Source organism: Aotus nancymaae, unplaced genomic scaffold (genome assembly GCF_030222135.1).
Source record: "Aotus nancymaae isolate 86718 unplaced genomic scaffold, 86718_ANA_hifiasm-v0.15.2.pri h1tg000006l, whole genome shotgun sequence".
Lineage (NCBI taxonomy): Eukaryota > Metazoa > Chordata > Mammalia > Primates > Aotidae > Aotus > Aotus nancymaae.
The window spans coordinates 40,807,253-40,820,761 of NW_026988417.1; the positions used below are offsets into that span (position 1 = coordinate 40,807,253).

The 13,509-nt window shown below is 37.2% G+C and overlaps 1 protein-coding gene across 2 annotated transcripts in view; it reads left to right on the plus strand.

Annotated features, from left to right (window-relative positions):
* Positions 1 to 13,509, plus strand: part of SLC30A9 (solute carrier family 30 member 9) — an 88,028-nt gene that overhangs the window by 34,572 nt on the left and 39,947 nt on the right. For both annotated transcript variants that reach the window (XM_064366684.1, XM_064366680.1), the window contains exons 7-8: positions 4,373 to 4,431; positions 7,570 to 7,637. In XM_064366684.1, coding sequence (XP_064222754.1) covers positions 4,373 to 4,431; positions 7,570 to 7,637 — 127 coding nt within the window. The remainder of the gene's footprint in view (positions 1 to 4,372; positions 4,432 to 7,569; positions 7,638 to 13,509) is intronic.

Consider the following 13,509-nt stretch of genomic DNA (forward strand, 5'->3'; position numbering starts at 1 on the left):
AGGTGATGAGTTGTGTTGTCCTTGTTTTGAATGGTATCTTGGCATCTCTTCCCTTGTCCTCTAGTATTTCTAAAGCTGTGTCTGATATCTGGATTTGCCCATCACCTTGGCTAGTGACAGGCCTAATTAATTTGCTTTGTACATTTTCTTTTACTTTTCTTGCTTCCTTTCTGGAAGCATCACATGCTGATGCTGTGTCTGTATGAATGTTTTAACCATTTTCATGATGGAAGAATTTTATATTTATGCAGTTGTACAATTTTATTTTTTCTGCAAGAAAAGTGTAATGTGTGAAATAAACCAGAGTCACTTGTTTGAAAATAAATATTAATTTGAACTTTATAAAAAGCAATGCAGTACCTCATAGACTGGTGTTAAATGTTGTCTGCCATACAAAAATCCATGTTCTAACTTATATAATAACTGCTAGGAGTGCAGTGCTCTTGTTTTTCGTGTATTCAGTCAGGTTAAAACAATTGACAATAAAAGAATGAACACATAAAAAAAATTAACAAGACATCTATAGCAGATATGTTTTCCATGCCCAACCTATAGTTCCAGAAGTGTTTTTCAGATTTTCATGCAAGTGCAGAGGAAATTTGCATATTTCAAAATCCATTGAATTGTGAAGTTGAGCAGCTTTCGCTTAACTTCAATTGGAAGTGATTAGTCCTCAATGTAACAAGATGCTAAAAGGCAAATATTAACAAGAATTTCATAGAATTCTGTAAATGCTTCTAAGCAATGAATATAGTCATTTAAAATCACATTTATAGAGTGATATCAGTATTTGGCAGTACTTATTGATAAGATTTCAAATATGAAATATGTAAAATATCAGATCATCATTAACAGATGAACATTTGCAATTAATTTTGATGAGGAATACTAACTGAATCCCAATTAAGTAAAATATTTTATTGTATCCTCCCCAAAAAGAATTATGTTCTTCTCATTATTAGACCTGTATTACAAATAATTATATTCACATATTTTTATTATATTTTAAATTTTGTCAAAAAATTTTATGGAAATTTGTAGTTTTTTCTTGTTATACCTTCATCATATCCTTTATGTTACCTCTTAGCCTCCAAAACATAAAATATTTGCTATGTATTTGCATTAGTCAGTTTTCTCATTGCTATAAAGAAATACTTGAGACTGGGTGATTTATAAAGAAAAGAGGTTTAATTAGCTCACAGTTTTGCAGGCTGTACAGGAAGCTTCCAGTCATGGCATAAGGCAAAGAGAGAACAGGTACCTTACATAGCAAGAGCAAGAGAGAGATGGAGGAGGTGCTACACACTTTTAAATGACCAGATCTCATCAGAAGGAACTCACCTGTCATGAGGACAGTACCAAGAGGGATATTGCTAAATCATTCATGAGAATTCACCCCCATGATCCAGTTACCCGCTACCAGGCCCCACCTCGAACAATTGGATTTCAATTCAACATGAGATTTGGGTGGGAGCATAGGTTTAAACCATGTCACTAGCCCTCTTTGGAAAAAGTTTGCCAACCCGATTTCAATGGTTTTATTAGGATTCCACCCCATTTTATTTATTTGTATTACTAGTAACTTGGTAAGAAGTTATGAAACTGGAAGTGCTGAAGTATAAATATTTAGGAGGATTCTAAATTATTTGACTATCTCAGTTCTGCACAGGACCAAGGCTTAGAAATGAGAATATTTTCTTCTCCAGATAAGTTGACAAAATTTCAAAGTGGAAATTGTGAGACAGTTATGATCAATAACCCAGGAAGAATAGGAATGGAGAGAGTTTCATGAGCGTACAGGAGTTCATTACCAAGAGGGGAGCAGTGGGATACGAAGATCAAGGAAGAGAGAAATGGGAGGAGAAAAACAAAGCAGCAATGCTGGGACTGTCCTATTGTTGGTCAACGGAAGCACCTCATTTGGCTCCTAAGTACCTTTGTCATAATTCTAGTATCATGGCATCCTTACTTTCAGGAATAATATGTTTCAGACTCATCTTTTATGTTTCCTATCTTGGACTGGTAATCAACTATTTCTAATCCTTTTACTGGAAAATAAAATCAAGTTTTTTTTTATTACTAGAAAATAAACTTTTTATTTACTAGAAAATAAAATCTAGGCATTAGGAGTATTTATTATTAATAGTTTAGCATATTTTTAGGTTTTTCAGTGGACAGAGCTAGGAAATGTTCTTTTTTTTAATAGAAAATCTAAAAGTTATTCTGATAAACTTATTTTTTTCCCTTTGGTTTTGTATCTTTTCTCTTACACTGTAAATCTTATTTTCTAATTTATTAACACAATTAAAGTGATTACATACTTGATTTATTCTGTCTCTACACACATAGAGAATAAAGTATAGTTTCAAATAAATTATTAATAATAACAGTATGCTTTAAGATTTATTTGCTTTTCTTTGTATCTTTAGTATATATTCCGCTAGAGATGTGTAGTTCAATTTCTGTGTTATAAAGTCACTTGAAACTTTTCTGTATACATATACCATCAATAGATAAACAGGCTCATTTGTTTCATTTTGCTTCTGGTTATTAAAAATAATTTTGTTTTTATTTTATAATTGCCTAAAAATTTATATGATTTCTAAGTCAAATCTACAGAACAGATATTTCAGAGAACTCTAGCTTCCATCTCTGTCGTTTCCACTCTAGGTCCTTTCTCTTGTATAGGTAACTATTTTAAAAATTAGTTTTTGGGTTTTAAAAAAATGTTTAAAATATAAGAAAATAAAGCCAGGCTTCATGGCTTGTGCCTATAATCCCAGGATTTTGGGAGGCTGAGGTGGGAGGATCACTTGAGGCCAGGAGTTTGAGACCAGCCTGGGCAACATTAGCGAGACCCTTTTTCTACCAAAAACTTAAAAGTAATTTTTAAAAAGAAGACAAACGTACACATTTATATTAAACTCCATACCTTTCATAAGTAAGGCATACTATACATACTTTCTGCTCTTGCTTTTTTTACTTAAATCTGTCTTAAGGGCTATCCCATAGCAGTAAATAAAGGCATTTCTTCATTTATTTTATAATGCTCTATTGTTTTGATATACTGTAATTTATTCAATTATTCCCCCATGGGATGTTTCTAGTCTTTTGTTATTAAAATGATACCATGAGTAGCCTTGTAAATAAAAGTTAAAGGAAATATTTATAATACAAAAATTTGAGAAAAAACAGTAATAGAGAAATACTTTCTCTTATATTTTTAAACTTTGAGGTAAAAATAAAGGACCTGTTTTTGCATCAGGCTTAATTAACTTTTTAAAGGTAATATTGAGAAAAGACTCTTACCTAACTGCCTTTATTTCATTGCAAATCCAAATTTTCCTGCCTCCTTTTTTATTGTGGTAAAAAACAATAGCCTAAAATGTACCCTCTTAACCATTTTTAAAGGTATAGTTCCTAAGTGTGTAAGTATATTCACATTGTTGTGAAACAGATCTTCAGACGTTTTTCATATTGCAAAACTGAAACACTATACCCATGAAATAACTACCTTCCTTTCCCCCACCCCCACCCCCTAGCAACCACCATTCTGCTTTTTGTTTCTATGAATTTGAATACTTTAGATAATCTCATATAAGTGGAATCATGCAGTATTTGTCCTTTTAAGATGGGCTCATTTCACTTAGTATGGTGTCCTCAAGGTTCATCCATGTTGTTGCATATGACAGGATTTCTTTCCTTTTTAAGGCTAAATAATATTCCATCATCATATGTATATACCACATTTTGTTTGTCCATTCATTCATCCATCCATGGACATTGTTGCTTCACCTTTTGACTGTTGTGGCTATTTCTGCTGTGAACATAGGTGTGTAAATAGCTCTTTGAGGCCCTGCTTTCTGTTCTTTTGGACATATGTCCAGAAGTAGGATTGCTGGATTATATGGTAATTCTATATTAAAAATTCTTTTTAGGAACCTCCATATTGTTTTCCATAGTAATTGCACCATTTTACATTCCTACCATCAGTGCACAAAGGTTCCAGTTTTGACACATCATTTCCAATACTTTTTATTTTCTGTTTTCTTGTTTTTTTAATAGTAGCCATCCTAATGGATGTGAGATATCTCACTGTGGTTTTCATATGTATTTCTCTGATGATTAGTGATGTTGAGCATCTTTTCATATGCTTGGTGTGGTAGTTTCTATATCATCTTTGGAGAAATATCTGTTGAAATCCTTTGCCCATTTTAAAATCATGTTTCAAATCCAAATTTTGTGTAACTTAATATTTTTGCTGTTAGCTAATAGAGCATATTTAACATAGTCCTAAAGAGAATATCATATTACTCTAAACTGTGACTGGTAAGACTATCTATGACGTAAATTTATTTTGTAATTCTTACAGGGCTATTTAGAAACCAAAAAATATTAAGAGAATACAGAGATTTCTTGGGAAATACCAAGGTAAGGATATCTTTCTAATAATGTGTATGTATGTGTTGCACAGCAAAATTCTAATAATCAGTCTATTTTGAAATTCTAGCAGTAATTCTATCCCATAGTAATTCTATCCCATAGTCTGTGATCTCAGTAATCTAAGATTTTCTTGAGTACATTGTCGTTCATTGAATTGCAGTGTATTCATTGCTGTCTGATTTTTTTGAAATTTAAAATATTTGTACATAAGTTTTCTTTAAAGTCATAACCATGTAATGAACCTTAAGCATGTAGATATAGATGAGGAAGAAGACTTTATTTTTTTAGGTTTTAGTGAGATTTATATCTGTCCATACACACTCTTAATTTCCTTTAACATCTCTTTTTCTGCTCCTAACTCTGGTTCAACATTCAGATTGCCAACTCTGTGCTTGTATCCAAGAAGCTTAGCCCTTGGAGAAGAAAATTACACAGCCAATTTGATTGTTTCTTCATTATTTGACTATACAAAATCAATGGATACTCAATATTATTTGACAGTCTTACTAAACTTCCAGAGTATGTTCACCTTCCTACTCTTTGAAATAGCGATTGTGTATCTTTTTCTTTCTTCCCAAACTTCCTGTGGTCTCACTCGTTACTCTTCAGCTGTTGACCCTGCTTCATACTTTATTGAAAAAACAGGTGTAATTTTGTAAAAGTACCTCACCTTTTCATCACCAAATTGACACATATGCCAAAATACTCTGCTTTCCTTCCTACTAGAAGGAAATTAATATTGAGACACATATAAAAAGTTTGCCTTTACTGTCCTACCTCTTATTTTCCACTGAACCCAATCCAATTGGGCTTTCATCCCCACTACCCACTGAAATGACTTACCAAAGTCCCCAGCACCTTTAAGATGCCAAGCAGTCTATGTCCAAGTTGGCTTCCATTTAAACTTGGCTGGGAGGGATCTCCTATCAAGAAGTTAATGTCATTTTTGGATAAAAGGCAACCTATGCACATTTTCTTTTCTCTGGTGGCATTTGAGATATTGCACCCCTTTTGCAAAGTTTAGACATTGGCAGTGATGATAATTTTAGCCAAATCTTATTTGATATGCTTTGTTGTGGGATAACTTTGGCTGGTGAGACCTGCCTCCTGAGAAGATTCACTCCTAACCTTTACATCTGTGTCACATGGAGAATCATTCTCACCAGATTTTCTAATAGTAGCTGTTGACTTATGAAATCTGTTACTTGAGGCCTTTAGAAGATTAATACTGATCAGCTTTTAAATGCTCCATGTTTTGAATAGATTTTTTTTTTTTTTTTTTTTTTGCTATTACAATCTTTTGCTGGGGAGCATTAGGATAAAACTAGTATTTCATTTCCCTCTACTGTACCCCTATTCCCTTTAGGAATGCTTTGTTCTCCCACTGAAGATGGTTACTTTCCTTCTCTAAAACACAGGGCTAATCCTGTTTGCAAAAGTTAAATGTCTTTTTTTTTTCTGACTCAGACTCTTGTTTTTCCATTATATTCTCATCTCATGAGAACTCCAATAGTGAGATATATGAAATCACAATGTTCTGGGTCTGCCCTTCTGATATTTAATTTCTTGTATAATAATTTTCGTATGCCTTCCCTTATATTTCTGATTCATGAGTTTCTGGTATAGTACTTCAGAGAACTGGAAGTACCTTTATTTCTACTTAATATATTTAACTCCGCAATAGTATCACCTTGAAGTGCACCAATAATGCTTTGAACAATTTATGCTCCTTTTCCTGGTGGTCCTCTTTGAAATGTATCCAAATTTGCTGTACTTGTCCCAATATTAAAGAACCTTGTTTATTGTGAATGTTTTCGAAGACATATAAAAATAGAAAAAATAGATAGTAGATATCCAGTTTCATTAATTTCTCACATTTTGCTGTCCTTGTCTTTAAAAAGGGGCAGTTCTCTGATTATGGAATTTTTTTATTTTTTATTGTATTTTATTTATTTATTTAGAGATGCAGTCTTGCTCTGTCACCCATGATCTAGGCTCACTACAACCTCCACCTGCCAGATTCAAGAGATTCTTGTGCCTCAGCCTCCTGACTAGCTGGGATTACAGGCACCAGCCACCACACCTGGCTGATTCTTTTTGTGTTTTAGTAGAGATGGGGTTTTGCCATGTTGTCCATGCTGGTCTCAAACACCTGAGCTCAAGCAATCCATCCATGTTGTCCTCTCCAAGTGCTAGAATTACAGGTGTGAGCCACAGCACCTGGACTAATTATGGAATTTTTGAGTAGCTTTTACAAGATGCTTCTCAAGCAGGTTGTGGATCCTAGTTCCCTGTGATCTCTTGTTTTTCCAGATTTGTATTGTCTTGTTAGAGTTCCTTGGGCCTTATCATTATTTCAAGTTACTACCAACACATCTTCCCTTTTTCTATAGCTTTCTTTATTAGAGTGAATTGAGCCTGGTGAATCTTTTTCCTTATTATTTTCCTTATTATTTCTTATTCTGATCTTAAAGATCTCATTTCCCTTCCCATAAGTTCCCAAACCTTTCTTCTAAAGAAATCTTTTATCACCTTAAGCAGCATTCTATTGTTCCCGTAATAGTTTCATTGAGTTTTTTCTCTGTTCAATCAAAGGATACAATATATTCTTATTTTAATAAAACATACATTGTTTGTTATCAATAAACAGTGTAATTCAGAAATCTAGACCCATAGTCAGAGTTTATAGCTTACAAATCGAAGTAAAAGTTGAGACCACATGGACAAGGTTTATCCCTGTGTAGTTCCTTCTCTTAACCCTGAAGGCAGGTCAATACAGAATTTGGGGTGTCTCATTTCACACAATCTTAGAGCATATGAATTTCAGCTTAGTGCATTTTTCTACTTTGTTACTAGTTTTTATATAGCCAACTCAGATCCTTTCTGGAAGTAGGCAGGACATGAATTATAAGGAAACAAAATAAACAAGGTTCTGGAAAGAGACCCAGATATGTTTTCAATTTTAATCTTTCTACTTTCTCAACAAGAACTTCTAGAGAAAAATAAGTAAACCTAGCTCAGAAGTTTTGATAGAGGAGAAATTTACTCATCTGTCAAAACCACCAGTTATAGTGCTTCTCTGCAGAATTTTAGAGGTATTTAAAAAAGTATTTGGTTTTCTTACAGCCACGCTCCAGGACGGCATCAGTGTTTTTTAAGGGACCAGGAAAAGTGGTGATGGTTGCAATTTGCATGTAAGTACTGAAAAATAAGCTGTGTGAAATAGAATATTTTTTTTTAATGTATATATCCTTGAATATATAAATTTATTACATGATAACTAGCTATAGAGGTTGAGGTTTATATTCTTTTATGAGGAAATTGAGTAAGTCTTTATTATTGTCAGTAAAGTGAGGAGGAAAGAGCATGAATTCATATAGATACCCACGCTCATGCTCTGTGTATTTTTGATGTGGTTAGATTTAAGAATAGTTGCTACCTGAAAATCCTTTCTTATTTTTATTGGAGTTGATAGAAGTATTTTTTAAAGAAGTTAGATTGGCCAAGGATATTTTTACAGTAGCTAAACCAAACTGGGTTACTGCTACTCAAGAATATCTTTACGGTTATTATCTTTGTCCCACCTTATCTTGGAATAACATAATTGTTATTTTTGCCTCCTCCTTTTTTTTTTTTTTTTTTTTGGAGACAGAGTCTTGCTCTGTCACCAGGCTAGAGTGCAGTGGTGCAATCTTGGCTCACTGCAATCTCCACCTCCCTAGTTCAAGTGATTCTCCTGCCTCAGCCTCCTGAGTAGTTGGGATTACAGATGTGCATTACCACACCCAACTAATTTTTATAGAGACAGGGTTTCACCATGTTGGCCAAGATGGTCTCAATCTCCTGACCTCATGATCTGCCCGCCTCGGCCTTCCATCGTGCTGGGATTACAGGTGTGAGCCACCACGCCCAGCCTTGCCTTCTCCTTTTTTCCCTTTGTCTTCTTGATTCCTATTGTTTTGTTCATCATTTAGCTATTTTTCTAATTAATCTATTTGAAGATGTATGAAATCATTCTGTAATTCATTAGTTTTTTTATTCTTAAACATTTATATGTAAAATATGTATCAGATGGTGTGATATGATCTGGAAGTATAAAGATATAATACATAATTATCTAATGATTGGAGGGACACTAAACTGGAGGAAGGCATTTATAATACTGACAAGGGATGATGATTTCATAACTAGAATAGTGGTGGTACAGATAAACATGGACAGTTTCAGGTTCTTAGAAGGTATGTTCAAGGATAGTAACCAGGTTTCTGGCTTGTACAGTTGGATAAATAATGTACCATTCACTTGAGGGGAGCACTGGAAGGAGGATCAGGGTGGGAGCAGAGAAAATGATGAGTTCATTTTTGAGCTGGAGGTGTGTTTAGGGCACCCAGGTGGAGATATTCAACAGGGTTAGTTCTTTTCACCAGTAATACAGGGATAGTGATTATCGCTTTTCTCATTGGAGGAATGTATGTATGAAAAGTGCTTAACATAGTACCTGCTCTAAGATATGCACTTAAGTATTATCATTAATATATATTGGTCTGAAGCTCAGGAGGGAAATCTGAGTTAGAGGTTTACAGTTGATAGTTTTTAGTTTATCGATGATAATTAAAGCCATAAAAGTGAAGATCACATAGGGAATGTGTGTATATATAGTATCAAGAATAAAAAGCCCTCAGGAAAAATTCCTTGAAGAATGTTAACATTAAGAAAAAGGTGAAGGAATGATGGGTGTGGTAGCTCATGCCTGTAATCCCAGCACTTTGGGAGGCTGAGGCAGGTGAATCACAAGGTTAGGAGTTTGAGACCATCCTGGCCAACATAGTGAAACTCTGTCTCTACTAAAAATACAAAAATTAGCTGGGCGTGGTGGTAGTCACCTATAATCCCAGCTACTCCCGAGGCTGAGGCAGGAGAATCGCTTGAATCTGGGAGGCGGAGGTTGCGGTGAACTGAGATCCAAGATCATACCATTGCACTCCAGCCTGGACAGGGGAAGACTCCATCTCAAAGAAAAAAAAAGAAAGACAAAAGTGGAGGAAAAAGTCCTGCAGAGGAGATTGAGGAGGAGTAAGGAGAAAAGTAGAAAGAAAACCAGGAGTGTATTACTCCATTTTCATGCTGCTGATAAAGATGTACTGGAGACTGGGCAGTTTACAAAAGAAAGAGGTTTAATTGGACTTAAAGTTCCATGTGGATGGGGAAGCCTCACAATCATGATGGAAGGCAAGGGAGGAGCAAGTTGTGTCATATGGATGGCAGTAGCCAAATAGAACTTGTGCAGGGAAACTTCCTTTTTTAAAAACCATCAGATGTCATGAGCTCATGCACTATCACGAGAACAGCATGGGAAAGACCCACCCTCATGCTTCAGTCATCTCCCACCAAGTCCCTCCCACAACATGTGGGAATTATGGGAGCTATAAGATGATATTTTGGTGGGGACACAGAGGCAGCCATATCAAGGAGTGTCATGAAAGCGAAGGGAAGACAGTGTTTTAAGAAAATAGCAGGCTTGGTATAGGCTCACACCTGGAATCCCTGTGCTTTGGAAGGCTGAGGCAGGAGGATTACTTCAGCTCAGGAGTTTTTGAGACCAGCCTGGGCAACATAGTGAGACCCTGTATCTACAAAATAAATTTTTTTAATTAGCTGGGCATGGTGGGTGATGTGTGCCTATTGACCTAGCTATTCAGGAAGCTGAGGCAGGAGGATCATTTGAACCCAGGAGTTTAAGGCTACAGTGAGTTGTGATTGCACAGCTGCACTCCAGCATGGGCAAGAGCAAGACCCTGTCTTTAAATAATAAAATAAATACCCAGCTGCAGGGTGACTGGCAAGATGGCTGACGAATAGCTTCAGTCTGCAACTCCCAGCGAGATCAACACAGAAGGCAGGTAATTTCTGCATTTCCAACTGAGGTACCTGGCTAATCTCATCGGAACTGGTTAGGCAGTGGGTGCAGCCCACGGAGGGTGAACCGAAGCAAGGTGGGGCATCCCCTCACCCGGGATGTGCAAGGGGTCTGGGAACTCCCTCCCCTATCCAAGGGAAGTCGTGAGGGACGGTGCATTGCAGCCCAAATACTACACTTTTCCCATGGTCTTCGAAACTCACAGACCAGGAGATTCTCTTGGGTGCCTACACCACCAGAGCCCTGAGTTTCAAGCACAAAACTGGGCAGCCGTTTGGGAAGACACCTGAGCTAGGTGCAGGAGTTTTTCTTCATACTCCAGTGGTACCTGGAGCGGCAGCAAGACAGAACCATTCACTCCCCTGGAAAGAGGGCTGAAGCCAGGGAGCCAAGTGGTCTAGCGCAGTGGATCCCATCCACATGGAGCCCAGCAAGCTAAAATCCACTGGCTTGAAATTCTTGCAGCCAGCACAGCAGTCTGAAGTCAACCTGGGACACTGGAGCTTGGTGTGGGGAGGGGCATCCGCCATTACTGAGGCTTGAGTAGGTGGTTTCCCTCTCACAGTGTAAGCAAAGCCCTCAAGACGTTTGAATTGGGTGGAGCCCACCACAGCTTGGCAAAGCCATTGTAGCCAGACTGCCTCTCTAGATTCCTTCTCTCTGGGCAAGGCATCTCAGAAAGAAAGGCAACAGTCCCAGTCAGGGGCTTGTAGATAAAACTCTTATCTCCCTGGGACAGAGCACCTGGGGGAAGGGGGCGGCTGTGGACGAAGCTTCAGCAAACTTAAACGTTCCTGCTTACTGGCTCTGAAGAGAGCAATAGATCTTCCAACACAGTGCTCGAGCTCTGCTAAGGGACAGACTGCCTCCTCAAGTGGGTCCCTGACCCCTATGCCTCCTGATGGCAAGACACCCCCCAGCAGGGGTTGACAGACACCTCATACAGGAGAGTTCTGGCTGGGTCTGGCATATGCCTCTCGGGGATGAATCTTCCAGAGGAAGGAACAGGCAGCAATCTTTGCTGTTCTGCAGCCTTGGCTGGTGAAACCTAGGCAAACAAGGTCTGGAGTGGACCTCCAGCAAACTCCAGCATACCTGCAGAAGAAGGTCATGATGGTTAGAAGGAAAACTAGCAAACAGAAAGGAATAGCATCAACAGCAAAAATGTCCACACCAAAACCCCATCCGAAGCTCACCAACATCAAAGACCAAGTAGATAAATCCATGAAGATGAGGAAAAACCAATGCAAAAAGGCTGAAAATTCCAAAATCTAGAACAGCTCTTTTCCTCTAAAAGATCACAACTCCTCACCAGCAAGGGAACAAAACTGGATGGAGAATGAGTTTGACAAATTGACAGAAGTAGGCTTCAGAAGGTGGGTAATAACAAACTCCTCCGAGCTAAAGGAGCATGTTGTAACCCACTGCAATGGAGCTGAAAAACACAGCATAAAAACTTCATGAAGCATACACAAGTGTCAATAGCCAAATTGATCAAGCTGAAGAAAGGATATCAGAGATCGAAGATCAACTTAATGAAATAAAGCATGAAGACAAGTTAGAGAAAAAAGAATGAAAAGGAACGAACAAAGCCTCCAAGAAATATGGCACTATGTGAAAAGACCAAACCTACATTTGATTGATTTACCTGAAAGTGATGGGAAGAATGGAACCAAGCTAGAAAATACTCTTCAAGATATCATCCAGGAGAACTTCCCCAACCTAGCAAGACAGGCTAACGTTCAAATTCAGGAAATACAGAGAGCACTACAAAGATACTCTTCAAGAAGAGCAATTCCAAGACACATAATCATCAGATTCACCAAGGTTGAAGTGAAGGAAAAAATATTAAGGGCAGCCAGAGAGAACGGTCCAGTTACCCACAAAGGGGAGCCCATCAGACTAACAGTGGATCTCTCTGCAGAAACCCTAGAAGCCAGAAGAGAGTGGGGGCCAATATTAAACATTCTTAAAGAAAAGAGTTTTCAACCCAAAATTTCATATCCAGCTAAACTAAGCTTCATAAGCAAAGGAGAAATAAAATCCTTTACAGACAAGCACATGCTGAGAGATTTTGTCACCACCAGACCTGCCTTACAAGAACTCCTGAAGGAATCACTAAATATGGAAAGGAAAAACTGGTATCAGCTACTGGAAAAACATACCAAATTGTAAAGACCGCTGACACTATGAAGAAACTGCATCAACTAACAGGCAAAATAACCAGCTAGCATCATAATGACAGCATCAAATTCATACATAATAATATTAACCTTAAATGTAAACAGGATAAATGCCTCAATTAAAAGACATAGACTGGAAAAATGGATAAAGAGTCAAGATACATCAGTGTGCTATATTTAGGAGACCCATCTCACGTGCAAAGACACACATACACTCAAAATAAAGGGATGGAGGAATGTTTACCAAGCAAATGGAAAGTTAAAAAAAAAAAAAAAGCAGGTGTTGCAATCCTAGCCTCTGGTAAAGCAGACTTTAAACCAACGAAGATCAAAAAAGACAAAGATGGGCATTACATAATGGTAAAGGGATCAATGCAATGAGAAGAGCTAAATATCCTAAATATATATGCACCCAGTACAGGAGCACCCAGGTTCATAAGGCAAGTTCTTAGAGACCTACAAAGATACTTAGACTCCTGCACAATAATAATGGGAGACTTTAACACCCTGCTGTCAATATTAGACAGATCAACGAGACAGAAAATTAACAAGGATATTCAGGACTTGAACTCAACTCTGGACCAAGTGGACCTAATAGACATCTACAGAGCTTTCCACCCCAAATCAACAGAATATACATTCTTCTCAGCACCATATCACACTTAATTCTAAAATTGACCACATAATTGGATGTAAAACACTCCTCAGCAAATGCAAAAGAATGGAAATCATAATAAATAGTCTCAGACTGCATTCACTCTCTTCCACAATCAAATTAGAACTCAGGATTAGGAAACTCACTCAAAACTATACAACTACATGGAAACTGAACAGCCTGCTCCTGAATGACTACTGGGTAAATAACAAAATTAAGGCAGAAATAAATAAGTTCTTTGAAACCAGTGAGAACAAAGATACAACATACCAGAATCTCTGGGACACAGCTAAAGCAGTGTTTAGAGGGAA